Source organism: Phoxinus phoxinus (genome assembly GCF_949152265.1).
Source record: "Phoxinus phoxinus genome assembly, chromosome: 23".
Classification (NCBI taxonomy): domain Eukaryota; kingdom Metazoa; phylum Chordata; class Actinopteri; order Cypriniformes; family Leuciscidae; genus Phoxinus; species Phoxinus phoxinus.
The window spans coordinates 5,532,702-5,559,806 of record NC_136898.1 but is presented as its reverse complement, the minus strand read 5'-3'; the positions used below and the strand labels follow the sequence as shown (position 1 = coordinate 5,559,806).

The following is a 27,105-nucleotide window of genomic DNA, read 5'->3' as shown; positions in this document are numbered from 1 at the left end:
TGCCTGGATATGACAACCACACACTCGGCTCTTATCGCGAAGAGGAAACCAGCGTCAGCGTCCTTATGGGACATTAGTCTTGAGCAGATCGCATTAAACTCTTATATCTGCCTGAGGATCAATTAGCATGGCATTCAACACGACTCGCAGGGCCATCGGAGTGCATTAGAAGTCCCCGACAGCCCAAACGAACACAGTGACACGGCGTAATGAGGGAGAACAGACTCGGCCGCCATGTCCGTGTGTGGTTTTACAGTAACTCCATTAACGTGACCACCGACAGAGAAGTCATTATGCTGAAAATGAACTGATGCGAGGCCGGGTCAAAGACCCCAGCTATGGAGGAAGCCATCCGAGGGCCAAAAAGCAGAAGACCCGGAAATGAGAAAGCAAAACATGTCATGTTCAAAAATAGCATATTACCATGCTATGCATACTATTTCTGCTGTGTAAATATGAACGTTTTTAATATCAATTGTAAAGAAAAAATGCATATGAAAATTGCATATGAGAATTACATTGATTTACAATCTGTAAATGAGGACAATTTCCCTTTATACACAAAACTGTTATTTTTGTATAATATATGATCTCAGGGTTTGAAATTAACTTTTTCAAACCCTGTATATATATATATCGTCGCTGCCCGAAGAAACTCACGTATGTCCAAAACGGTTACTTTTCAGGAAGTGAAAAAAGCAGTTGAACGCAGCGTTGTCATACTTGGTACGGCATCTTTAAATGTAACCATATTCTTGCCAGTGTAATGATATAATCCACATTTGACCAAAATCGAGTTTAAATGGACATATTGCATATTTTACAGTAACGGTGGTCGATACGCGTTCTTCCGATCATTAATTAGAATGGCCAAGTCGCGTTTCATATTGACAGATGAATAGGCTACGCTCAGTTTATTAAATAGCCTACGTCTGAGTTTAATAAATACGCTCAGTTTATTAAATGTCTCTTGCAAACTATGAAGGGACAATGAATCAATACACTGACATGGCAATGCTAGACAGATACTTTGTTTGCACAGTCCTACCGTAATTTTGTCACTCCTCTCCACTCCTAGACGTACGTCTGGCGTCAGGGGGGAAACGTTTACCTCGATAAAGTTAGGCCTACTGTAAAGGAAAGTCATTGTCTCACCAGGCTATGTTTATTTGGCACTGTATTGCAGAAAAGAAAAAGATGAAACTTCACGAGACAGGTGTCGTGTCGAAAAGTGATGGTCCGCCGAAAATTGATTGCAGATATGAGCGGATTCTGCGCAAGAAGCTTTATTTAATATATCATGATGAGAGTATTTGTGCTAAATATGAGCAGATTTGACTTACACAAACTACTCCAACAAAGGGAGTAAACATAATAAGTAACACGCCAAATTAGTGATTTGACAGCGTTACCCCCCCACAGTTAATTTTTACCCGCATTTGGCGGGTTGGCGGGTGTTAATTTCAAACCCTTTATGATATATTATATAAAATGTCAAATGGACACCACTCTGAAATGTTTATCATCCCATATGATCCATTAAGAAGCAGTAGTATACAGTACACATTTCCTAATAACCAGTATGCTAGTATGCCCTTGCAAACACAGCCAGTGAAACACCACCGCCGGGGGGAGAGCCATCCCATCGCACTCATGGAGAGAGGTGACATTTTGACCTTGTCTTGGAAAGTGACCTCTAGGAAGCTCTCTCTGGAAGTGTTCTCAGAAACGAGCGCTCCCTGAGGGAGGATGAGGAGAGGTGAGAGGGAAGGAATGAGGGCTTTATTCCCTCTTGCTGTGGCTTTTATTCTTAGCACAAAAGCCACCGCACTGACGCTGGCACGTAGGATGGCACTGCACGTCTGCCTGAGCCTCTGATATCCTCCGAATTAGGATGCGAACAACTCCCTTGTGCAAGTTTATTACATTGCCGGGAAAACGAAGCACATGTGCCACGCAGCCCAAACAGAATCAAGCTACATCTGTAAGACCATGACAAACGGCGTTCACTACACACTTTATGTTTGTAATGTGACATATTTTGGAGTGAAACAGGATATTTAATCAGAAAAAAATGTTTTGGAAAAAAAATGTTTTTAAGATATTAATTCAGCAAGGATACATGATTAAACTGATCAAAAGTGACAATAAAGATTTCTATTTCAAGTAAATGCTGTTTCTTTTGAACTTACTATTCATCAAAGAATCTTGAATACATTTCCGTTTCCTCAAAAATATTAAGCAGTGCAACTTTTCAACATTGATATTAATAAGAAATGTTTCTTGATTAGAAAATCAGCATATTAGAATGATTTCTGGAGGATCATGTGACACTGAAGACTAGAAAATTCCGATTTGAATCACAGGAATAAACTACATTTTAAAATGTATTCAAATAGAGTTCATGAATATATATAAGAAAATTAGATTTATAAAAAAAAAATAGTTTTTTTAATCACAATATTACTGTTTTGAAGCTGCTTTGATATTTATAGTCTCACCATTATTTGCACATAAGTCATACACACTTATGATTTTTTAAAGATTATTACTGTTTTTACTATTATCTTTGGTTAAACAAATACAGATTTGTTGAGCATAAGAGACTTCTTTCAAAAATATTTGGAAAATCTCAGAACTTTTGAGTGGTAGTGTATGAGTGTGTGTGTACATATGCATTAAGCGCCATAATAGAGTCAGAAAAATTATTCGTGACAACATACAAAATACCTTCACATTTTGATCAAATACTTTTGTAGCAATGTGCACTGATTAATCATTCATAATAAGAACCAGAAACACGGTATTCATAAACTTAGATTTTTTTTTCAACTACAGTCATAGCTGCAAAGTGCATTATAGCTGCAAAGTGTATTTGCTGTACATTGGCAATTAGTCCCAGCGATCAGCCGATGTATTGGACGGAGATGTTCTCGTTTGAGAATCTAGCTCTCTCTGTAATTACTCCTGTTGTGCCTACACACTCCAGACGCTCTCAGAGGAAATTCAGCTAATTGGTGCTGGAAAGAGAAATGAGTTTGGGGCCAAAACCAGTGATCTTCGGCATCGCTGCGCTCTTTACTCGTCTTCTAAACCGCGCTTTTAAGGGTGTGCACTACAGCAGACAGTGTGTTTGGGTAAAAGAAAGCGTGTCTATAATTGAACGTTTACATCACCCTCCAAGGTGAAACGAGGAGAACTTCGGGTCCCGTGTGCTTTTGTTTGCGAGAGTGACCAGAAGCCCGAGGTACACAGGAAATTGAATCACACTTCCTTCCTGTAAGACTCAGCAGCATTTGTTCTTACTCAGAACCACACTGCAAAGAATAAAGCCTTTCAGAAGCACAAACATCACTGCACTGAAGCACTGCGGCCTCATGGGAAATACCATTTGCATTGTGAAGTAAATCACAATGGAGCTGATAAACATATCTATCTATCTATCTATCTATCTATCTATCTATCTATCTATCTATCTATCTATCTATCTATCTATCTATCTATCTATCTATCTATCTATCTATCTATCTATCTATCTATCTATCTATCTCCATCCATCCCTCCATCCATCCATCCATCCATCATTCATCCAGACATCAATCCATTGTGAGAGTGACTTACGTAGTCATGGAATGCCTTGGCTTCACTGGAATGCTCACAGTTTTCTCTCCTTTCAGGCGCTGCACAATACAAATCCCAGAATACACTGCAAAACACACAAGGATGGATGAAGCAGTAGCCATGAACAACACATCAGCACATGAAAAACCTTTAACAATGTGAATCTTACCACCACCATGAATGTAGGAATCCTGGAGGCTCTCCTAACGTTATGTTCTTCTCCCATCTTATCTGGAAAGAAAGGAGAAAATAAACACCGTAAGCCTTGTTCCACAGACTTTCCTTTCATTAAATGTCCATCAGCAAGTTTTTTTGTAGTCAGCCAGGCTAACTGATCAATATGGTGTCCACTTTTGCCGAGGTTGTGATTCCCCCTTGTGTCAGTTCCAAAATAAATCAACATATTTGTCAATGGATGATGCACCTCTGTTCACAAGTGTCATTTGAAAATGTAAAATTTGTCAAATCTGTGTTTAATTTAATTTCAGAAAAACAGTCCAACAGAATATCATCTCAGATCTAATTTAATGGAAAAATTTAATTACAATTTATATTATCAGCAATATAAAAAGCAAATTCCAGATGTTTGGGCTATTTTATTAGTTACCTAGAAATAATGCAACAGAAACAGAAATAGTCATAATTTTACATCATAACTTTACTTTGTTTGAGAACATTGTTTATTTCCAGGTTTAAATGGTATTTTTAATGTCCACTACTGTTCAAAAGTAGTTTAAAAAAAAAAATTTTTGTATATAACTCTTTTTGAAAGAAGTATCTTATGTTATCAAATGCTGCATTCATTTGATCAAAAATACATAAACCAGAAATATTGTGAAAAATTATTACAACTTGAAATAACTGCTTTTTGTTTAAATATATTTTAACATGTAATTTATTTCTGTGATCAAAGCTTTCATTATTATCAATGATGAAAACAGTTGTGCAGTGTGATATTTTTAAGAAAACTGTGATAGATTTCCCCCCGGGTTTCTTTGAAAGAACAGCATTTATTTGAAATATATTTTTTGGTAACATTATAAATGTCTTAAATAATTTGTCTTTTCTGAATAAAATTATTAATTTCAGCCACATTTAAATGGTACCACAACAGCAGCTGGTTTGTTTTGAGCATACTGACACATTTCTAGATACAAAGTAGCTGACTTAAAATAGTCCAGTCAGAGACATGTGGAGAAGTTAACCTTGCAAATCTGAATATATCAGGCGACTTGAAGTGCGACCTGCCGTTCTTGTGATTGGCACTGCTTTGGAATTAGAACAATCAGAAATGGTGCATTATTGTGATTTCTAAGATGGCTTGTACTCTTAAGTGTGTATGACTCATATGCAAATAATGGTGAGGCTATAAATATCAAAGCAGTGCTTCAAAATGTCATGGTTTCCTTCACATAGATCAATCCCACAATGCCTCAGTGACATTGAAAGGAAATCATTCAGGCGTAAATGATTGTGATTTCCCTTAAAGTATTGCAACACAAATAAGATGAGCAGCTGATACGGAACAAAGCAAACATGCGCTTTTCGCCATAAAAAGTGGGATGAGGTGATGATCAACATGCCAGCACTGCTCCGGCGTTTCTGCTGAAACAATTTAGTCGTTTTTACAGCAATGCACTGACTCTCCTCCAATCCCATTAAGTGGACACCAAACATCTAATGTGTCCTGCTTGCTCAGCATATCATCTGCGTGTAATTAAATTAGCCGGGGCCCCAGGGGGCGGGCCGATGCTTACGAGGCCGTGTGCCTGGATGGCACATCGATAAGCAGGAGCTTAAATAAACCCCCCGCTGGCTCACCTCTGACAGGAAGGTCTGTGCCGACTTCTGGGCTCCTACATGTAACAAGTACTCATACACGTAGAGTGCTAGCCTGCAAAACACAGAGAGAGAAAAAAATCGCATTAATTCATATAAGATGCACTATAAGCATTCTATTCAATTCTAGTTTCTCTTCAGATATTTGGATAATAATACAAATGAATCTGAACAAAGGGTACATAGTTTTGACTTCCAGGGCCCTATTTTAACGATCTAAGCGCACGTCTAAAGCGCACTTTTGCTAGTTTAACGGCGGGAAAATGGTCGGCACGCCCAGCACATGGTCTATAGAGCTGGTAAGTCCCGCCCCTTCCGAAAACCCCGCTGGACCTCAAAGTTGAAAAAACGTCAATGCAAGTGAATGGGAGAAAATAATTATTTTCTGGTCCCGTTTGAATTGTGCCATGAATGTGAACATATGTTGTCTGTGAATTTTTTATATAATCTTTCGTGTGAAGAATGCTACAATTTAGCGGGTAGAAGTTTGATACGGGTAGACTTTGTGTGAGAGCACTTTGTGGACTACAGCTCTTCGCTGCTGTCGACGCGTTTGAAACGTCAACACCACTAGCTCACGGCTCTAGCTCACGGATCCCGCTAGACATGGCTGTGTCTTTGGTGCACTTCACCGCCTTCTTTCAGGGAGAGGACAAAATCGTTGAGGTTGGCGAAAACCACAGGTAAGTCAACTTTATGCGGTGACGTCACATAGGCGACATGTAGTCTTTCTCGTTATTTCTTTTCCACAACTGCTAGCCGACGAATCATACCATATACTGTCAAACTTGTAACATGAAAGATTATATAAAAAATTCACAGACAACATATGTTCACATTCATGGCACAATTCAAACGGGACCAGAAAATAATTATTTTCTCCCATTCACTTGCATTGACGGTTTTTCAACTTTGAGGTCCAGCGGGGTTTTACGGAGGGGGCGGGACTTACCAGCTCTATAAGGGTTGTCTCTATTCTCTTAATGGGTAATGGGTGTGTTTTGGGCGTAACGTGCAATAAACAGATCAGAGTCTCATCTCCCATTCCCTTTAAAAGCCAGCTGCGCTCGCGCCATGGCGTATTCGCTATTTACATGACGGAATTTGCAAGCGTAAAAACTAAACGCTTCTCTAGCGAGGAAACGTGCGCAAGGTTAAAACGCGCAACCAGACCGTCTACGGGACAAAGTGTACGCGCGTTGTGGACCAGTCTTAAATCTACAAAATAACATTGCAACTTTTGTTGTCACTAGCTATGTTTCCATCCAAATTTGTGAATTTAACTTGTACGCCAAATTGGAATATCGCATACATTTGCAAAAATGTATTTGCGAATAAAGCAGTGTTTCCATCCAGTTAGTCGAAGAGAACAAAATCGTCACTTCCTTATAAACTGGCATTAAAAATCACTAAGAAAAGTAGGAAAAGCCACTGTAGCCGATATAATCATTTTCGTATAATGAATGACTTGCGTCTCAGAGCTCACCCGAACCAGCCTAAGAAATAGACTAAGGGGTAATGTGGGAGAAGGTGTGAGGTACATTCATGTTTCTGTTTCCTATCCACCTATTTCTCTGACGTGTGTATGGTTAGCCATATTGAACCTAGGCCTATATGTCTACACAGAAGAAAGCTCTACCCCGGTGCGATTTGTGTCAAGCCATTAGTTAGTCTGGTTGTTTGGTGAGAAATAAATGAAATTGGGTTGCAATAAACACTACAAGAATGCGTACAACTATAACAGTGACTATTATTATGTTGTGCGGAACTGAGGAACAACTGATGACGGCATGGTTTGACCTAAGGTTGACCAATCAGCGGAAAGGGGCGATTCGTTCCTGCCCACATGTATTTCCAGTTGGTGCATTAGAACAAAGTGTTCATAAAAAATATGAAAAAACTACATGAGATTAGATTATTTTTATATTATATGTACATGAAAGGGGAAATGTGTAATAAATAAACAGTTTCTTAGTTTTTATGAAAAAATGATTTACCTGAAGGTATCAGACCAATACCTTATACAGTCAAATGCAAAATTATTTTGTGATTCAAAAATAAATCAAGCATGCAATTTGGAACATTTGATTTATGTATAAATTGCGTAAATCAAATTAGTATCTGATTGATTTCAATATGCTAAAGTGGCCATGATTGAAATTGAAAATGTCCGATTGAGTGTGATTTTTGCTGCATCCAAAAGAAGTGAATTTGAACCACATAGACTGAAGTGTGAACATACAGCACAGCCAAAGTTTCTAAAATCAACAAATGCCAAATGCCATTAATTTTTTATTTTTGTTATTTAATAGCCGTAGTGACACTTCACTCAAGCAGGCATAAAAAAAATAAGGAAAAGGTCACGCAAGAGATTGCACTCGAACAGAGGCCACAGAAAGACCAACTTTACATGCAGATCAGCTTTCCTGATGCCAAACAATCTATCAAACAAAATGAGACTTCAGAGGCATCACTTTAGCTGTCAGCGTAGCCCAAAAAGTACCATTTCCTTTGAATGATGAACATGGTGACTAGGAGAAGAGAGTGAGGCCCACGTTCATTTATCGATCTGAAGCGTTTTCAGATTTGATCACTTAACTCAGCGAGGTCCATTTGAGGCCACCCTGCTCCTCCAATGCGAAATATTTATACTCACCCGAACCATCAGTGTGAGATCTGTCTTTAGCACCAGTTCTGAGTTTATATAACAGTTAAGGCATTGCCAGGTGGTTGCCAAGGTCCATTTGGTTGCTATGCAGTTGCTAGGCTGGTTATTGAATGGTTCAAATCAAATGGGGACCCTCCTTCTGTGTAAATCTATGGGGTTTTTCATCTAATTTATTGTCCGCCATACTAATATTGAAAGTTTCAACATGTTTGAAAGTTTACAAAAAAGTGCTAGCACACCAGCACATGATTTAAGTTAATATTCAAGCACAAGTAATGGGGGACTAGTTAAAGTTAATTCAGATTATGCTCTATAAGTATTCTAGTCTGGTCAAGTCTGATATTAGGAAAACAATGCAAATGTTTTTTGCATTATCTTCCAGCCTTAAACCTACAAATTAACATGTTGTTGTCACTGTTCAAAAGCATACTGTATATCACGATATCTGAGACCTAATATATTAATAATATAAAATATTATAATATAAAGGTTGTGAATAAAGAGTCACTTATTAAACTCACAATTTTCACAGCGTAATGTTAAATCCCCAAATTAATGTAGACTCAATGTAAAGCGAATATAATTGACTTAATTGCCCAATAAATAATAATCATGATAATTAATGTTAGCCACAAAAAAATGGAGAAATAAAATCGATGCTGCATAATTTTATAATGTTGGGCTAAATAAAGAATTCATTTATTATAAATAATAAAGTTTAATTATTTCATTTAAATTTGCAATTTTTCTCATCTATATGCATATAATCTCATATAAAGCTGCACAATCAAATGTATAATCAATACAGCATATAAAAGCAGAGAACAGCACTTTGATCAGTTCAGTATTCACTAGTGATTTTACATTCGATTATAAACAGTTCATCAAACGGCCCCTTAACCCTGAGTGTCAGATCCTGATTAAGAGACAAGACCAATAAAACCTGATTTTTTGCACATCTAATTCATCCTTTCCAAACTATGAAGAAACTTATGCCCCAATAATCTTAGTGCAAAACAACGAGTATGAAGGCAGCAATAATGACAGTGAGTGAACGCAGAAGCCCAATGTGCCACAGCGCATCATTTTAGTGCGAATGCAAATGAGTTTCAGAAGCATTTTGCTCTTCCTGTCATTACCAGAGCCTCGTAGACTCGGCGGCCGGTCGGCAATATGCCTCCAAATGAATTCTAATGAACGACCAGTACAGAGCTTACACAAAGAGACGTGCGTTCACTTATCAGCGCCAAAAGAGGAGCGTGTGGAATGTGAACGATCGCAGGTAGAGAAATGAATGACGAGAAAGGAAGAGAGAAGGAATATTAGAGGAACAAAGGAGCACGAGCAGGGCTATGTGGTAAGGATAATAACTGTGGGTACTGACGCAAATAGCGGCGAAGATGAAAGGATCTGGGTGGGTGAAAAAATGGGGGGCAATTAATACTCCAGAGGTCTAGAAACTTTGGTAATGTCATGCTGATGGGTATGACGGGGGGGTGCAGTAAAAAATACCCCCCAGCAGGTCTGCACAATGAACTGAATAGAAAACACGAGTACTGAAACATTTAACGGAGAAGCTCAGAGAATTTTAATCATCAAATGCTATGCTGAAGCATAATTATAGAATAGGCCTATATGTGCTTTTGGGCTATATTGTAGTATCCACACACACGCACGCACGCACACACACACCAAAATCTCTCTCTCTCTCTCTCTCTCTCTCTCTCTCTCTTTCTCTCTCTCTCTCTCAGGAACTCATTCGTTACTCGCGTACTGTGTGGAGAGTTTTGTGTGTGCAAACATCTGAAGTGCGCGCCCAGAAAGTAAACGCAACTACTAAACCGAGCAATCTTTCACGGACAAATTCACACAAAATGATGTCAAAAAATAGTCTTAACTATATGTAAACATTTTGTACATTAAAGTAAATTAAGTAAATGTAAAAATGTTGTACATTAAAGTAAATTAAGTAAATGTTGAGAAGTAAATGCATGTGTACAGTATCGGTATATTAAATCTGTACATTCACTCTTAAAGTGACAGTAGCCTAATATTACAGCTGCTGTCTGTGTTTTTCATGTTAAAAAACACTCACTGCTTTAAGACTGGATAACTTCTGTAACTTTAATAAGGATGTTTAATTTATACAGTGTTATTTTACATTTGCTTACTATATAAAATTTCTGTGTTAGACCTACCTGAAAAACCTGAAAAGCACTGTTTATTTCATTTGTATCTTTGTTATATAGTATTTATTTGTGCTTTTGCTTGTAATCTGATTATTTGTTTTTATTTTATTACTGACTGTTTACTTGTCTTTAATAATGTTTCTAATTTATATAAGTTAGGCTAGTAGCTGTGGTATCGAAATTGGAGTAGAGAATTGTGAATTTTCACTGGTATCTAAAATGTTGGTGTCATTACCGTTTATGCAAAAACAAAAATGTAAACGAAAACATGGCCGGTAAAAAATATTTATGACCGGCAAGTTTTCTTAAGCTGCACGCGTGTAAATTAACAGTGCTGCGTTTTGCTCTGAAACGGCCAAAATGAAAGCTCAATGGTTTAACTTTCGAAGATTAAGAACTTAAGATGCAAGTAGCATTGTAAATTTACAGTTGTGCAATAACTATAAAAACTTGAAAAAACATTTTTTTTAACATTCTGATCACTTTATGGTTACTGATAAAAAGTGTGCATCATAACATCAAAATCAATGTGGACAGGGTGAAAAACATCTTGTAGTGTGTGCCTGGCCTAAGCAAGCTAGCTAAATACATAAGTTGGGAAGTTGGCACACAAGCCAACATGACATATTGATGAGCAATCGATGCTTAGACACATCCTGATGCAACTCAAGACAAACAAAACAAACCGAGAGAAACGTGATTTCTAATGGTCATTCCTTCAGTGGATAGTTCCACTGTATCTGTGCAAATGGCTGTTTTTCGGTCTGTGTTTTTCTGTCTCTTCCCCCTTGAGATAAAACACTGACGGGAGGGGGGTGGGGGCATTAATGTTTCATAACAGTGGGGAGGTCCAGATTCGGACAGGAGATGAAAGGAGTGTTTGTGTGAATGGAGTAATGAGAGAAATGTGGAAAACATTGGTGACCTATCTGCTCTGAGATGATCGGCACCCAAACAAAGATGGTCGGGTTTCTATCTCAGGTCATTCGAGGATGAAGGCAGGTGTGCGACAATCTTCCACAAACACATCATGTACATTTCTCTTGAGAAATCTTTCTTTACAGGTGCTTTTGGTGTTAAAACACTATCAGTGTCTTGATGTGCAAAGACAAAGTAAACAATTCGAGTGGACCCCAAAGAGTACAAAGAGTGTAACCACACTGTAGCACTATTACATTGCCCTGTTTGAGCAGCCCAACACCTCAGTGCTCAGCGTGAGAATACCTGTTTGTCCAAACAATGGTGCATACAACATGTTATTTGGTGCATTAATGGTGATGCTGCTATTGCTCATATTAAGTGAATTCAAAGTAACAGCTTAGCGACACCCTGGCAACCACCCAGAACACTCTGGCATGACGACAACCACTTTTGCATGGACAAGAGCCACTCATGTGGATCAAAAAAGTGTTCTTATCAATAGATTATCAATGGATGATTTTGAGTCATCTCAATGACTACAAATCTTTTTTTCACCAAAAAGCGAATAATTCACAAAAAAACTTGTAAAAAACGCAACACAATTACTAAAACTTTAACTACAATTAAAATCAAAATAGAAAACAGAAAAATAAAATCTATTTTGAAATATTAACAAAAACTATAATAATATATACTGATACTAAAATAACACGGTTCAGAGGCTCCTTTCTTGTTATCAAGTGGCTTTTAAGTTCACACTTGAAACAAGTTTAATTCTTTTATAAAATGTGTGTCTACAAATATACTGAGACTCCAGAAAGAGTGATTAAAGTTGCAGAGAGAAATTATAGCGGCAGATCTTTTCACCCATATTGTGACGTACATCTGAGTGAATTATCAAAAAGAAAATTTGTGTTCAATCCACCGGTTGTTGATTGGATGGAGGCAGAACTAAATGCGATCTTGCAGACATATTGATTAAAAATTACAATGCCAAAAATGAAACGGACCCATAAATAAATCGTTCACATTAAGATCAACAACATGCATTTAGAAAATAGAATATCTAGGGCGAATATCTATTTCATGCTGACTTAAACACATCTTTATACAGCTTCCAAGTTCCAACAAATTACTACAAAGCAGAGATTTTTCATCCATTTTTTGGCATGACTGAATTGAATGAAATGCTTCATTCATTTTGTTCATTCATGAACAAGATGCCTCATTCAGTGCTGCTCCGAGCCATATTCATTCAGTAGGGTTAACTAATGAAATGCTTGTTCAAAGCACACAATCGAATGCAGGGCTCCAGACTAACATTTGAGAGCAGTAGCACTGGTGCCACTGGGGGTTAATCATAAAGTTACTTATAGACAACAGAATGTGTTAAAGGGACCATCCAAATAAAGTGAAACCCTGAGCTTGAATTGAGATTCAGATAAAATTAACTTTTACTAACAACAGTAATGTCCAAAAATAGGGAAAATTGAAACATTCTACTCTTATTAAATGTGCCATTGTTCATCTGCAATACTGAACTGACGACAGCTTCGGTGATTATAAAAGGAGCGCTCTTTACTTGTTTTCTGTGTAATTCGGTCACAATTTGAAGAAATGTTTCTGTTTTTAATTAAACTTTGTGATTTCATACTTTTTAGGGAGTGGAAATGTCTCAGTCAATAAGTGTTCCTCTGCCGCCAACTACTGGTTATAGTCTAGGTCTTTTTTTAGGCGTAGGACCATAAAATTTTCGTTCGATCATTTCATTCGGTCTGACTGAAATGACACCATGTGACACCATACCACTGCGCAGCCTGTTCACGCAGACATCATACGTTATCAGCGCGTTTCACGTACGCTGTGCAGACAGGGCGAGAATGGCAGGCAAACAGCAACAATCCTTCCTTCTGAACCGACAACAAGAGGCAAGTATCTACATTTCAGGTTTGATAGTACAGTCCTATGTACCGCTGACTTAGTCTCAGCCTCAGCCTTCTCCCCTCACTGTTGTCCCTGCTCGTCTCGATCTGTCTGTGAGCGTTCATGTGTTTTGCAGGGAGGGTGGGATCGCATGCTTTCAATGCTAGCATGCTAAAGTTAGCATGTTCACCTATTGCACCTTTAAAATTGGATAATATTTAGAGCTTTGAAGTGCTGGAAAAGCACTTGAAATCTCCACTTGAAAAGTGTTTGAATTTTACTCTTAAAAAGTTGTACGAACCTTTAGATGAATAATGTAAAAAACACTCGACTAATTCTTTCACAATACCATGGATACAGTTAGCGTTGCTACATTAAATCCATGGTGAATGTTGGTGATTTGTAAACTGAAAAGCCTTCTATAACTTTGTTTGTTCATGGCTCAATGTTTCTCTTGGTTTCCACATAAGCGCTGTTTGATATGATATCTTTGGTAACAGAGAATTCTGTACCAAATTTGAATGCTTCCCACTAGATCTCGCAGTGAAATTATTAATAATGAAGTGAATTCAAACTCTTTCTCACTGGATCTCCCAGCGCTGTGTAGTAACGGTGTCACGTGATCAAGATCGGCCCGTGAGTAAACCTGTTCTGAGCTTGCGGCTCAAGCCAGCCGTTTTGGTTTTGTTTCACTTTTTTTTCGTTTGCTGTTTCTCATATGTAACATAAAAGGCAGGTCTTTTCAGTTGGGCAACGTTGTGGTGGCACCAGTACGACCTCTAACAAAATTAAGTCACACCGGCAGGAAAAAAGGTCACAAAATGCGACCATTTGGTTGCAGTCTGGAGCCCTGGAATGCTATTCGAAGCATTCACACTGCAAAAGGGAGAGACAGTATCATTGAAGTAAACAAGATTGAATCATTCCTTTAAAAGATTAATCCGCGTATACATTGCAGTTTACATTGTATACAAGTATGCCGTCCATTCGAAGACAACAGGGAAGTGTGTTCAGATCCAGCCGATCAAACCAGATCTGTCTGGCAGCCCAGATTACAGGTATTGCCTGTCAAGCTTCATCATGAACACAGATAATAGACCGTGCTCAAGAGACGGAAATAAGGAAATAAACCGCCGTTGCTTGGCAATAGTGTCCCTGTTCGGTTAAATTTTAAACAAGTTAATCACACCAGCACCAAAAGAAGTTGCGAGACTGTTTGGAGATCAGGGATTAAAGCGACACTGCGTTTAGGGAGCGAGAGACGTCTGGAAGAATTCGGCTGAGTCACACCTGCGCAGAGGAGGCAAAGCTTATGCCAATTTGCAACTGCCTTCCCTGAAAATGTTCCTTGCCTGCCATTATCTGCTGCAGCCAGACTCTGCTGTCTCCCCAAGGGAGCGGGGCAAGGGGCCATCTCTGCCTGAAGCCCGCTGACGTGGATCTTCGAGGGCCTCTCGCCTGGGTGACTGGGCAGAGAGGAGCAGAGAAGAGACAGAACGTTCTGAGGATGCCGTTGACATACAGGGAAAAACAAACAGTTTCATCAGCATGTCCCCTGAGGCTGGATCCAGGAAAAGTGTCTGCCGCAACCACATCCAACAGGATGCTTTTGAAAGCAGGAGCATATGTATCTGCTGCTTCAAAGTGGCATTCTTTATATTCAAGTGGCACTTCATTATGACTTGACATCCAACAACCTGGAGAGATGCTAGAACGGCTAGTCAAACCATTTGCACATAAAGTTCCTAACATATGCACTGCTGTGCGTGCGGATTTAAAAACTAATCCATTCATAAAGTGAAGCACTGATAAACAGCAAAGTGAAAAATCATTCACATTAAGACTTGCTCTACCTAGCCTGGGAAAACCCTGTCGAACTTCCGGCAAATTTGAGATTTGCTCTGCAAGTCAGTCTGGCCAAGAAGAGCCCATTCAAGCCCATTTACAATTTTTCCAGATAGAGGCACCAATCATAAACGTTGAGGCAGGCTTTACACGATGACGATCGCTCTGATTGGTTTTAGGTCTATCCAATTGCTCCCAGAGGTATTTAAGCGACGTCCGTTGGTGACGCCCCTTTGGAAATGGGCTGTGAATAAACCTTCCTCAAACCCACTCTCAGTTACAACCGAGAAGGGTCTGGTGTCAACCAGACTATGTGCTACCAACATTTCCAATACAATTTTTCAAATAAATTTTTACTTTTTTAATTGAGATTTTCTAGTTAGAATATGTATAATTGTTACATGCATTAATATTTGTTTTAAATGATAATATTAGTTACTATTCTACCATATAAATGTACATTTATAAATACATACAATACTGTTCAAAACGAAGTTTTTTTTAGAAATGTTAAGTTTTTTAGCAAGAATGTGTTAAATTGACAGTAAAGATGATTATAATGTTATAAAAGATTTATATTTCAATTAAATTATGTTTCTTTGAACTTTCTATTCAAAGATTATAATAAATTGATAATAATAATAAATGTTTCTAGAGCAGCAAATCAGCATATTAGAATGATTTATGAAGGATCATGTGACAATAATGAGGCTAAAAATACACCTTTACAGGAAAAAAAGACATTTTAAAATATGTTCAAGTAGAAAACAATACTATTTCACAATATTACTATTTTACTGTATTTTTGATCAAATAAAAAAGCCTTGGTGAGCTTAAGACTTGGTGAGCTTCTTTCACAAACAAACAAACCAAAATCGAGTATATCTATGTCTTTTTTATATATATCAAAGTTTTCTTTTCAAACTAAATCCTCAATAATAACAAGACATTTTACAATTACTCCAAGACAACCATAAATCCATAACTGCGCCTATAGACAACACATTGCGTGACCTCTCCATGACCCCTACAACCCCTCATGTGTAGACATTCCTGATGCTTAACCTTTTATTAAGCATAATGCACTCAGGCCTTGCCATCTGGCCTAATCTGAAAGTTACAATTCATAAACATAACAGGAAGTTGATCAGATGGACATAGCACACACACCCTCTGACAAAATGACGTAAAAACACTGATGTTTTCTCACGATGAAAGGGCCAGGAAACCCATCAAGACTGATTTGCAAACCAAGAGGCAGCTTCCTCAATCATGTGTGTGTTTGAGAAGGTCAAAACAATAACTTTTCTTGATGAGATAAAAGGAAACGTCCTAATGATTTCTTCTTCTTTTTTAAAGACAGGAAGAGGAAGAGTTTTAAACATCCTGTTTTATGATGGAAAGAAAGGCAGCCCCAACTCGACCAGAAGAGAGATGCCTTGAGCTTTATCCAGGAAGTAAGACTGACAATGCCATGACATGTCATGACATTTGATGATAAGCTAAAGTCTTGTATTACTGCAGAGAAGTGACCTTTCATAAAGTGCGGTGCGAGGAGTGGCCACTCACACACAGCTTTTACACTCTTGGTTTGGATTTTTTACAGAATAAATGAGTGGGACACTTCAAATTGGTCACTTGAGTTCAGCAGCTACATAAAACATAGCTAACAATCTCAAGAAACAATGTAAAACATTGACATGGGTATCAACACATTTTCTGATTCACAAGCTTTCAATTTGAATTGATTCAGATTCAATTTAATTTTAATTGCTATTTAATAGACAAGCTTGAGAGGCTTTTTTAAAAGATTCTTAAAAGGATCAGCTCACAAGAGCCATTTGTTCATGAACTGGACTACACAGGTTGTAACATATGGTTTAGATTCACCAAAAGCACTAGGAACCGGTACATATGAATCATTTGTTCATGAATCAGACTACACACTGGATGCATGGTATATGTTTGATTCACCTAAAAAACTACAGGCTCAGAAGAGTTCATTGTTTGTGAATCAAACTACACTGGTTATTAAGTTTTTCTGTGATTTATTACTGGCTCATAAGTCATTTGTTTATGAATCGGACTACATTGGTCACGTTTAAATACTGCATAGTTCTGCGTTCTTCTACTTGCCCTGCCAAGATTTCCTACACAATGTCTAAAAATAACTTTAACATTTACATTTTTGAATTTGAATACAACAGTGGCCAAAAGTGATGTCTGGAGGATATATTTGTTTGTAATGACCCTACAAGTTTGATTAAACTATCAAAATATGAGAAGAATATTATATACACAGAAATATACAACATAATCAGTTATTAATATTTCATTGGTTCTCTCTTGTTTTTGAATGTATTCATAATTTCTTATATCACAAATAAAACAATTGACTCCAAGCACAACTACGCAAAATATCCTCACAATTTTTTTTAATTTATAATTTTTTTAATTATATTTGAATAAAGAGTGAATATGTCAAGTTTCCTAGGCCGGACATCACTTTTGGTCACCACCACAGTATATAATGTTTGATGCATTATTTAATGTTTATTTAAATATTATAACATATTTGATCATTTAAATATTTTTTAATTATATTGAAATAATATTATTAATTATTTTCCCATATAAATAAAAATACATACATTTAAATATTTTCCAGTTAAAATTAAGTTTTCTTTTCACATTTTTTTGTAATAATAGCAAGAAATTTTACAGGTATATTATAATTTTACAGAAAACTCCAAGATCCAAAATCCAAAACTACATATCAAGTTTACATTTTACGTACGGTGAACCCAAAACCAGTCTAAATGATAGTGCTTTAAGGCTGATTATATATTCAGGAAAGTAGTTGATATGCAGTCGCGCACAACCCTAGTGCGAAGGACACTCAGGCTTAACCGATGCAAAAAAAACAACAACAACCCTTCACACTCTCATGTGACAGCGGGTCAGTTCAATAGTCTCCACGATGAAAAGATAACATGTCACAGGCGAGTACCTTCACCATGCAATAGTCTCCCATATAATGAACACTCCCAACACGCAGTGACAGGGAGGAGAGAAACAAAGTTCCCCAACAGTATCTCAGGCGCTTTCTCTCTCCTCTCGTCACGCATGCTTAACCTTGTGCCGCTGCGTGGACCACACCGTTTGCATATTAATGTGTGAAGATATTAGAGAGGTCTGCTCTCCTGAGGATCAGCAGAGAGAGAGAGAGAGAGAGAGAGAGAGAGAGAGCGAGAGAGACGCAAAACCAAAGACAGATACACAAAAACTAACATACCCAGCTAGATACGCACAGCAGAAAGACAAACTGTGAAACCACAAACTGCATTCTGAAACACACCTGTAGTTTCCAGAAGCTCACAGCTTTAAAGACTGCAAAGGCAAATTCTGCACAGCACAACGTTTCTGAGGTCGCAACATTCATCAAAATAAATAGGGATGCACTGACATTTATTGAGATGGCTGCAACACACTCCAAAAAAGTTGGGACAGAGGCATGTTCAGCACTGTGTCCTCATCTTTCCTTTTAATTACACTTTTGAATCATTTGGGAATTGAGGATACAACACTCTAAAAAATGCTGGGGTTGTTTCGACCCAATATTGGGTCAAATATGGACAAACTCAGCCTTTGAGTTAACTTTTGAAATTACATTTTTAACCCAACGTTTGGGTTTGTCCATATTTGACCCAAAATTGGGTTGAAACAACCCCAGCATTATTTAGAGTGTAATTGCTTCAGTTTCTAGTGGAATATTTTGCCCAATCTCGCCACTGTCCCGATTCTCCTTTCCATGATGGGTCGTACATTTTCAATAGGAGACAGATCTCTACAGCAGGCAGACCAGTCAAGCACATCCCTTCTATGGTGTAGAGTTTCTACAAAAGCACTCAGTTGTAGCACATGCAGAATGAGGCCTGGCATTGTCTTGCTTCTTGCAGGAAAGATGTCATCTTGATGGCAGTTTATGTGTCTGTGCAATCGCAATATACGCTTCCACGTCAATGTACCTTCACATATACAAGTCACCCATACTGGTTTCACTGATGCACCTCCATTCCATGACAGATGTTTGCTTTTGCACCTGTCGCTGATGGCCACTTTCCTCTTTGGGACTGAAAACTTAATGTCTATTTTTTCAAAAAAACTTGCTGAAACGGACTCATCTGTCCACCACAGCACACATTTCCACTGTGTTTCGGATCATCTAAGATGAGTTTGGGATTAGAATTAGAATTAATGTATAGCTTTCTCTTTGCATAACAGAGACTGAAGACACAGAAGACTGCGTTAATAAGGTTTTCTAAAGAACTCATAAGCCTGTGTGCCTATATTTACAGAGTAGCATGACGGTTTCTCGTGCAATGCCATCTGAGGGCTTGAAGGTCACGCACATTCAACAGAGGTCTGCCTTGCCCTACACAGACTGAGATTTCTCTGGATTCCCTGAATCTTTTCACAATATTATGTAAGGTGGATGGTGAAAAACCTAAATACTTTGCAATCTTGCATTGAGAAATGTGATAATTTTTTTGCAAAATGGTGAGCCATGACCGATCTTTGCATGCAAAAAGACTTTGGTGGATGCACCTTTTCTACCCAAGATACCCTCTCACTGCCAGCTCATCTGCTAATTGTGGACTGCTTCAAAACAATAACTTGGATATTCTGTAATCTTTTGACTTTTATTTTGCCTCTGTCCAAACGTTTTTGGAGTGTATTGCCTCCATCCAGTGTTGTAGTCGAGTCACCAACTGTCGAGTCCGAGTCGAGTCTCGAGTCCCAGTGTTCGAGTCCGAGTCCAAGTCCGAGTCACCAAAGAAGAGTCCGAGTCGAGTCCAAGTCGAGTCACCATTACCCGAGTTCGAGTCCGAGTCGAGTCTCGAGTCCTGTGTTTGAGTCCGAGTCGAGTACACTGTATTTTAAAGATACTTTTGTAAAAATGTATATAAGTTTAGAGATTTTCATTGAAAAGGGATTAAACAATGTTGCGGTGTCCAACTGAGTATGTGTGGCTGCGAGGAAAAATCAAGAGAAAAAAGATTGACGATGTAAAGTAATTTAACAGTTAACAATAAAACGACAAGCTTCTTCTAGGGTTGGTTTCTTCCTGAATTAATCCGTTTCTCCCGAAATAAATGAAAGTAAGTGGTCGGTGAACTGGGAGAAGAATAAACTTTATGGTTGACTTACTTACACTGTGTATATCTGATATGAATTAAATATGTCGGCAAATATATTTGAAAGGATTGTTTATTGCTGCTTCCATAGACACCATTGTGTATTTTACTAACTATAAATGTATTGTTTTGCTATAAATTATATGTATTTAAATATCTGAAATCTAAAATAAACAATTGTGTTATGGTATGATAAGCGGGATTAAAAGAGAACTCCGGTCAATTTTAACATTGAGCTAATTTTTTTGTACATTTTCCTTCAGAGTCGAGTTATCGAGTTCACGCGCGTGATCATAGGTAAAGCAACAGTGGAGAACTCGAAAACAGGAAGTAAATATGGGTATGTGCGCTGGCTAAATTATCATCACTTTTATTCATATCTTTCACATCTACTGCAGTCAGATTCACCGTGTTCACTCTGAAGGAATCACTCACATTGGATGTGCACATTTACAAAAAAAAAATACAAAAAAATGAGCTCAATGTTAAAATTGACCGGAGTTCTCCTTTAAGCGCTGAGCGCGTCCGTCTTTGGCTCAGCGCTCCTTAGTGGTCAGCTCAGCTGCTGCAAAGCGTGCCAAAATCGAAATTGCTGATGAGATGTAGAGGAACTTATCTACTGTTAAACGAATAATGCACGAGAATGCAGCGTAAAGTGAGTGACGTCAGTGAGTGTGTTGTCAAGCAAGGAGAGCGAGCGGTAGCAGTGTCTGTGAGGAAAAAAATAGATCACGGCCGCCGGTCTTGGAGCCCGAAACAGGAAAAGTGTAACATCTTATATCAAATTTTTATAACCTATTTATTCAGAAACAACGTCATTCATTTGATGAATGCTCAAGCCCGATTTTATATATCCTCGGCTCGAGTCCGAGTCCAAGTACGAGTCATCAGTCCGCGAGTCCAAGTCGAGTCACGAGTCCAGAGAATGGGGTCTCGAGTCGGACTCGAGTCCAGAGAATAAGGACTCGAGTCGGACTCGAGTCCGAGTCCAGGACTCGAGTACTCCATCACTGCCTCCATCAAAATCTAAATGTGTTTATATTTGCAAAATACAATTAATTTAGCCAGTAAAAACATAGATTTTTGTAATTTTGTCCGTTAAATAAAGGTTTAAAACAATTAACAAATCAGATTCTTGAACTTACCCGGTCTACACAATGTCCCAACTTTTCTGGAATTGGGATTGTATTATTATATTATTCTTAAATACTTTACAGTGAAAATAGTAATATTTCTTATTTTGTTTAATATATCTTTATTTAGTAGTAGTAGTAGTAGTAATAGTAATACTAATATTAATAATAATTACTATTATTATTTTATAGTCATATAAATATATAATCAACATTTTTGGGCAAAAAAGTGCAGTCCAACAGACAAGCAAGAAACAAGCAACAAACAGGAGCTTTTTACATTTTTTATGCATCCTAGATTTTTTTTTTTTTTATCACAATTAGATTTTTTTGTTGTTGCCACATATCATGCAGCACGAATATATATAAAGATGCAATTCAAAACATTCTACAACTACACTGTCGCAAACACCTGGCCAGAGAGATGCAAGCACAGCCCGTTGTACAAACTAAACATGCGTTTGTGTTTCGACAAATATTGGATAGTCCAATTCATCTACCAATATTTGGCCCTTTTTTTTAACTGGCCAATCAGGTTTGGTCGATTAACAGTTCAACAGTTGGTCGACTAGTTCCCCCCTTTGCGTCAGTCCTAAAATGTGCAAATAACTTATCTGTCAATAAATTGTGTTTTTTGTTACCTTCAAATGTCTATAAGACTGGATTTAAGTATGAACGTCAAAAGTGAAACTAACTTTAACTAGCCCAGCATTATTATCTTATCCTAATTGTTGCTTTGTCATCATACTTGACATGGAATAGAAAACAAACCATAGAAAACATGTTATGCTAATGCTAGCTTAGCTATAGTGCCTGTTGCAGCAATTAAAATGCAAATGTGAAATTGAGCTTGCGCAGATCACATGGGATGTTTCCGGCCTAAATGTGTTCACTGGGAAGGTTATGGTTATGGTGATCACCAAACTAAAACATAGCCTAACTTCAATCAAAAATGGAACAGATTAATTCTGTGCTATGCAAGCTTTCCACAAGCCATTGGAACATCCGCTTTGAGTTTTTCCTTTTTTTCCCCCTCCCTCATATCACACAAACCATCCTCTTGACAGTTAACCACTTGTCCACTTTTCTTTCAAAAGGAGAGATAAAAGGTACTGTGATCTTCTCAAAGCCGTCACCTCTTTAATACCTGCCGGTGCTACAACACTATATATACAGTCTAGCGGTTGTCAGATTCAAACAGTTTAAGTGTTAAAGCAGAACTGACTGATTCTGCACTGCATATCAAATAAAAAATTATGTCAAAAGCTTATTTTGTCACTTGATCTGACAACATCACACTTTTATCCATTTGATGCTGAGTTTTACTTTACAAAAAGATGTAGACATTTTTATCAGACGACTTAAACCAGCTTGTGATGTCTGAAAACAATACTAACTAAATGCAGTCTGTCTACTAAACATTGGTTTGATCTGTGTATTACGGGCAACGCTTTTCATTCACACTGAAAATGCCGCTAAAATCACATGAGTCAAGCTTCCATAGGGAGCTTCCATATCTTTCAATTCCCGCACTCAGCTAACACATTAAATGACCGATCATTCATAAAAAAAAGAGCACATACTATTGCGTTCATTACACAATGATCATATACAAGGTTCCCACACTTTTGACCAATTAATTTGTAAGAACTTTTTCATTACTGGACAAGGATTTTTTTTTAAATCCTGGGTTTGAGTCTATGCGTGTTCCCATTCATTCCTTCTTTCCTTTCTTCTCTCCCCAGTTCCCATGATTTTCTGTCTATTCTACACTGCCCCTGTATATAAAAGTGATTCAAAAAATGTAAAGACAACAACAGAAATGAACAGAAACGCAGGGGCGGCAGCAGCCACCCTAACAATTAGTTTTGTCCTAAAGTTGACCAGTGTCACGCCTCGCAAATTGATGTAATGCACAAACAATTTAAGGTTTTGGTTTATGGGGAGGTGTCAACTTAGTAAACATCCCCGTCAGCTCATAATAAAAGTGTATCTCGATTGGGTCACTTTAAAAGGCAGGCTGCACCTCTGCAGGACACCTGGCGTGTCGGAAGAAGAACGCACTAGTCTCTCTTGTCCACATGCCTGGCTGGATCCATTATCAAATCCCTGAAGGTGCTTCTGAAATTAGTAAGGGTGCTCTAGTAAAGTGCAGATGTAATGTGTAAGCAGCGGCTCTAAAGCACCACCGTAACAATAATAGCAATGTACAGTGAGGTATTTACAAGATTTAGTACAAGTTGTTATCTTACAAATAATTGCAACCGCCTGCTATAGCCTAAAATGCGCACAAAAAGCGCTTCCTGTAATCTAGGGCCTGAATTTTGTTTTGGAAAATGAGGGGGAATTGGGTTTTTTTTTTTTTTTTAAGGGGGGAATTAATTGTGGGAGGGGGATTTTTTAGACAATTTAAAAAATACTACAATTATCTCGCCTAAATGTTTTATCATGCAATGAAATTTTGCTTTTACAGGGTATTTTTTTCACAATAGCTTACAGAGCAGCCTGATATCAAACTTGAATTGAATTTATAAAAAAGACAAGTCAACAATAAAATAAGAACCAATAAACAAATTAAATACAATCGAATAAACACACAGAAGAAATAAACAGTGCTTTAAGTTCAGGTAGGCATGAAGAGTAGGATTCAGGTAGAGGAATACTACAGAAATTGAATAAAGTATCAATTTAAAGAATAAAGTAATATTAATAAAATAACATGGAATAGTCTTCATTTTAAAATAAAATAAATACAATTAATCCTTATGATTACAAGAGTTATTCAGTCAAGAGCAGAGTGTTTTTCTCTTTGTCTTTTGTTGTTTTATCAACATTGATGACACAGACACATATTAGGCCGCTGTCACTTTAAGACCGAATGCACTGATCCATTACACTGAATGCGTTTTCTGTTCATAACCGACTGTATTTATGTGAATACTCGACAAGACGAGCAATTCATACTTATTTTTGTGTACATTTGACCATTTAAGCACTTTTAGCCATGCAAAGAACTTAATTTGGTCTTCGTGAGCTGTTTGTGAGTCGGCTTTATGTGTCTCTCTGAGAGCGCGCGAGTGCTGAATGGTTTGAAATCGTTTGAATGTTTAAATTGGCAAGGCTTAAAAAGATGTGCAAATGATCAACTTTAGTGCCACTGTCCCGATTTGGAGAGTGACAATTCCGTCAACTGCAGCTCTCTAGTGCAGACGCGATGGATGTGGAGATGTGAAGTCGTTTGTGCATTTCGAGATCGAGAGAGAGAGAGAGAGAGAGAGAGAGAGAGAGAGAGAGAGAGAGAGAGAGAGAGAGAGAGAGAGAGAGAGAGAGAGAGAGAGAGAGAGAGAGAGAGAGAACTTACGCTGTTTGTTAAATTACATCTAAGAAATTACTTACTTAATTACTACTAATTTGATCAGGTAATCTCTGAGTGGATTAATTTGTTTATTCAACCTAAATGCTATAGTGAATATGTTTTTGCGGGAATTTCATGCATTACATAGGCACGGAACCTGCAGGAATGAGTAAATAATATGTGTAATACCCGCAATCCCGCGCCAAAATTCAGGCCGACAGACCCTGTAATCAGTTCGTGAGCGTAGAATTATAAGGTTCTATCTTCACTTTTGGTTGAAATTTGGTCATTCATTACAGTTTATCGTGATCTCACAAAGTAATCATATAAAGTAAATATGATTGAAGTATTAATCATAATATAATCTAAATTTCACAATGAATCTTTATTATTTACATGGTGTCTGCACTTTTGACTGCACTGGAGTTTTGAGCAACTTTAACATCTCTGATTGGCCATCAAAAGACATGTCTGTGATTGGCTACATTGTTCAATGTTGCAAAAGCATGTAAATAGAAACCTTTGACACAAACGCAAATACGCATGGAGTGTTTGCCAAATCTGTTTCGCCAACATGATATTATTACAGTTCAACTAAAAGTGCTCTTGCTTTCCATAGAACCGGGTCCTCAGAGATGAGTAAGTGAGAATCTCCACAAACTGTGACATTGTGGGCCCTATTTTAACGTTCTGAAACGCAAGTATCAAACGCGAAACGCAAGTAACTTTGTTGGCAGATCTCGCAGATACTCTTGCGCCCGATGCAAATCTAAAATGGGTTGGTCTGAACGAGCTTCATTACCCATAGGTGTGGTTTGGGCGTAATGTGAAATAAACCAATCAGAGCGTCATCTCACATTCCCTTTAAGAGCAGGCGCGCTTGTTCCATGGCGGATTGATATTATAGCGGCAGATTTGCCAGGTGCGCGCCAGGAGCGGTTCACAGCCGAGGAGACCGACGTTCATGTCAGGGACATAAAAGACAGAGAGAAGTGACATTGTGGATGGGAGAAACCCACCCAAATTAGCTTCAGTTAAACAGGCGTATAATAATTTGGGTTAATATGTAAGCTAGATTTATTTTTTCACATCTTTATGGACACAACAATGATTTCCCTCGTGTGTTCATATTTTTCCTTGTAATAATGTATTTTTTGTAAAAATGAAAACTGTGTAGATGAGAGAATCAAAGTGTATGCGCCCTTAAAATACCATGTGAATAACACGCACAACGCGCCACTGTCTTTAGACTAGATTTTTCCTGGTCAGTGGTGGAATTGTTTTCTGGAACTGCAAAATAGCACCAGGGAACGTTTGCGCCGGGAGGCTAGCATTTTGTCCAACTGCTAGCAAGACCCCTGTTGTAGAGGAATCAAACATCTGAACAGTAATTTTTAGTTAGGAACTGTTGTTGTCAGGTATGTTTGATCATTTCCCCTTATTTCCCCTGCCATCCCAAGTATAAAATCATGGACACGCCCCTGCAGAAACATACAACAGTTTTTTAATCCTAAAGCATTCACAGTACAAAGTAAAGAACCATAAACGGCAGACAAATTCACTTAGCAAAAGCAAAAAGCTGTAAGAACATCTCATAACCAGCAAAACTGCTTTCTCAAGCTCAAATCTAATGCCTGAAGAGTTTTCATCGAAACCACAAGTCCACACATGTCCCATAAGACACTGGCCTGAATGAAACTGCAATAATTGCTAATTACTTCAAGACCTCACTGCAGGAAGACAAAACTGTGTGCGTTACAAACATGTTCAAGCTGACAACTAAGGCAGCCAGTATGATAATATAGTTTAAAACTGCAGGAAATCAATGACAATGAGTGAGGTGACATCTCTGTCACTGACTGACACGTCAAATGTCTAAAATCTCCACATTGACAAGCCAAATACACTTCAATTAAACATTTTTTTTAATACATGCACTAGCACTTGTTCCAAACCTGTATGAATGTCCCCCCACTGAACAAAAAGGAAGATATTTTGAAGAATGTTAACTAAACAGTTGAAGGTAGCCATTGACTTAGTGTTTTTTTCCTACTATGGAAGCAAGTCAATGGCTACCGTCAACTAACTTGTCTGCTTACCAACATTCTTCAAAATATCTTCTTTTTAGTTCAACAAAAAAAAGAAACATACAGGTTTGGAACAACATAAAGGTGAGTAAATGGTGAAAGAATTGTCATTTTTGGGTGAACTATCCCTTTAAATTTAGGGTATTCATTTTTGAAAGCTCATAACAAACAAGACAGACACGAATACTCTAAAATCTCCACATTAACAGGCCAAACTTCAATATGATATTACTAACACATACAGACTAAATCTGCAATATGATAAAGGTATTTTGGAACCTCCTACATTTAAAAAAAATCCCCTCATAAGAAGACCGTTATAAGTG

General features: G+C 37.8%; 1 protein-coding gene across 4 annotated transcripts in view; it reads right to left on the bottom strand.

The window, feature by feature from the left end:
• Positions 1-27,105, bottom strand: part of ssbp2b (single stranded DNA binding protein 2b) — a 71,977-nt gene that overhangs the window by 43,505 nt on the left and 1,367 nt on the right. For 2 of the 4 annotated variants that reach the window (XM_079598714.1, XM_079598715.1), the window contains exons 2-5: positions 14,514-14,627; positions 5,443-5,515; positions 3,791-3,852; positions 3,622-3,706 (exon numbers count right to left, since the gene is read on the bottom strand). In XM_079598714.1, the coding sequence (XP_079454840.1) occupies positions 3,622-3,706; positions 3,791-3,852; positions 5,443-5,515; positions 14,514-14,627 (334 nt within the window). The remainder of the gene's footprint in view (positions 1-3,621; positions 3,707-3,790; positions 3,853-5,442; positions 5,516-14,513; positions 14,628-27,105) is intronic. The other 2 variants (XM_079598716.1, XM_079598717.1) reach the window with 1 other exon arrangement.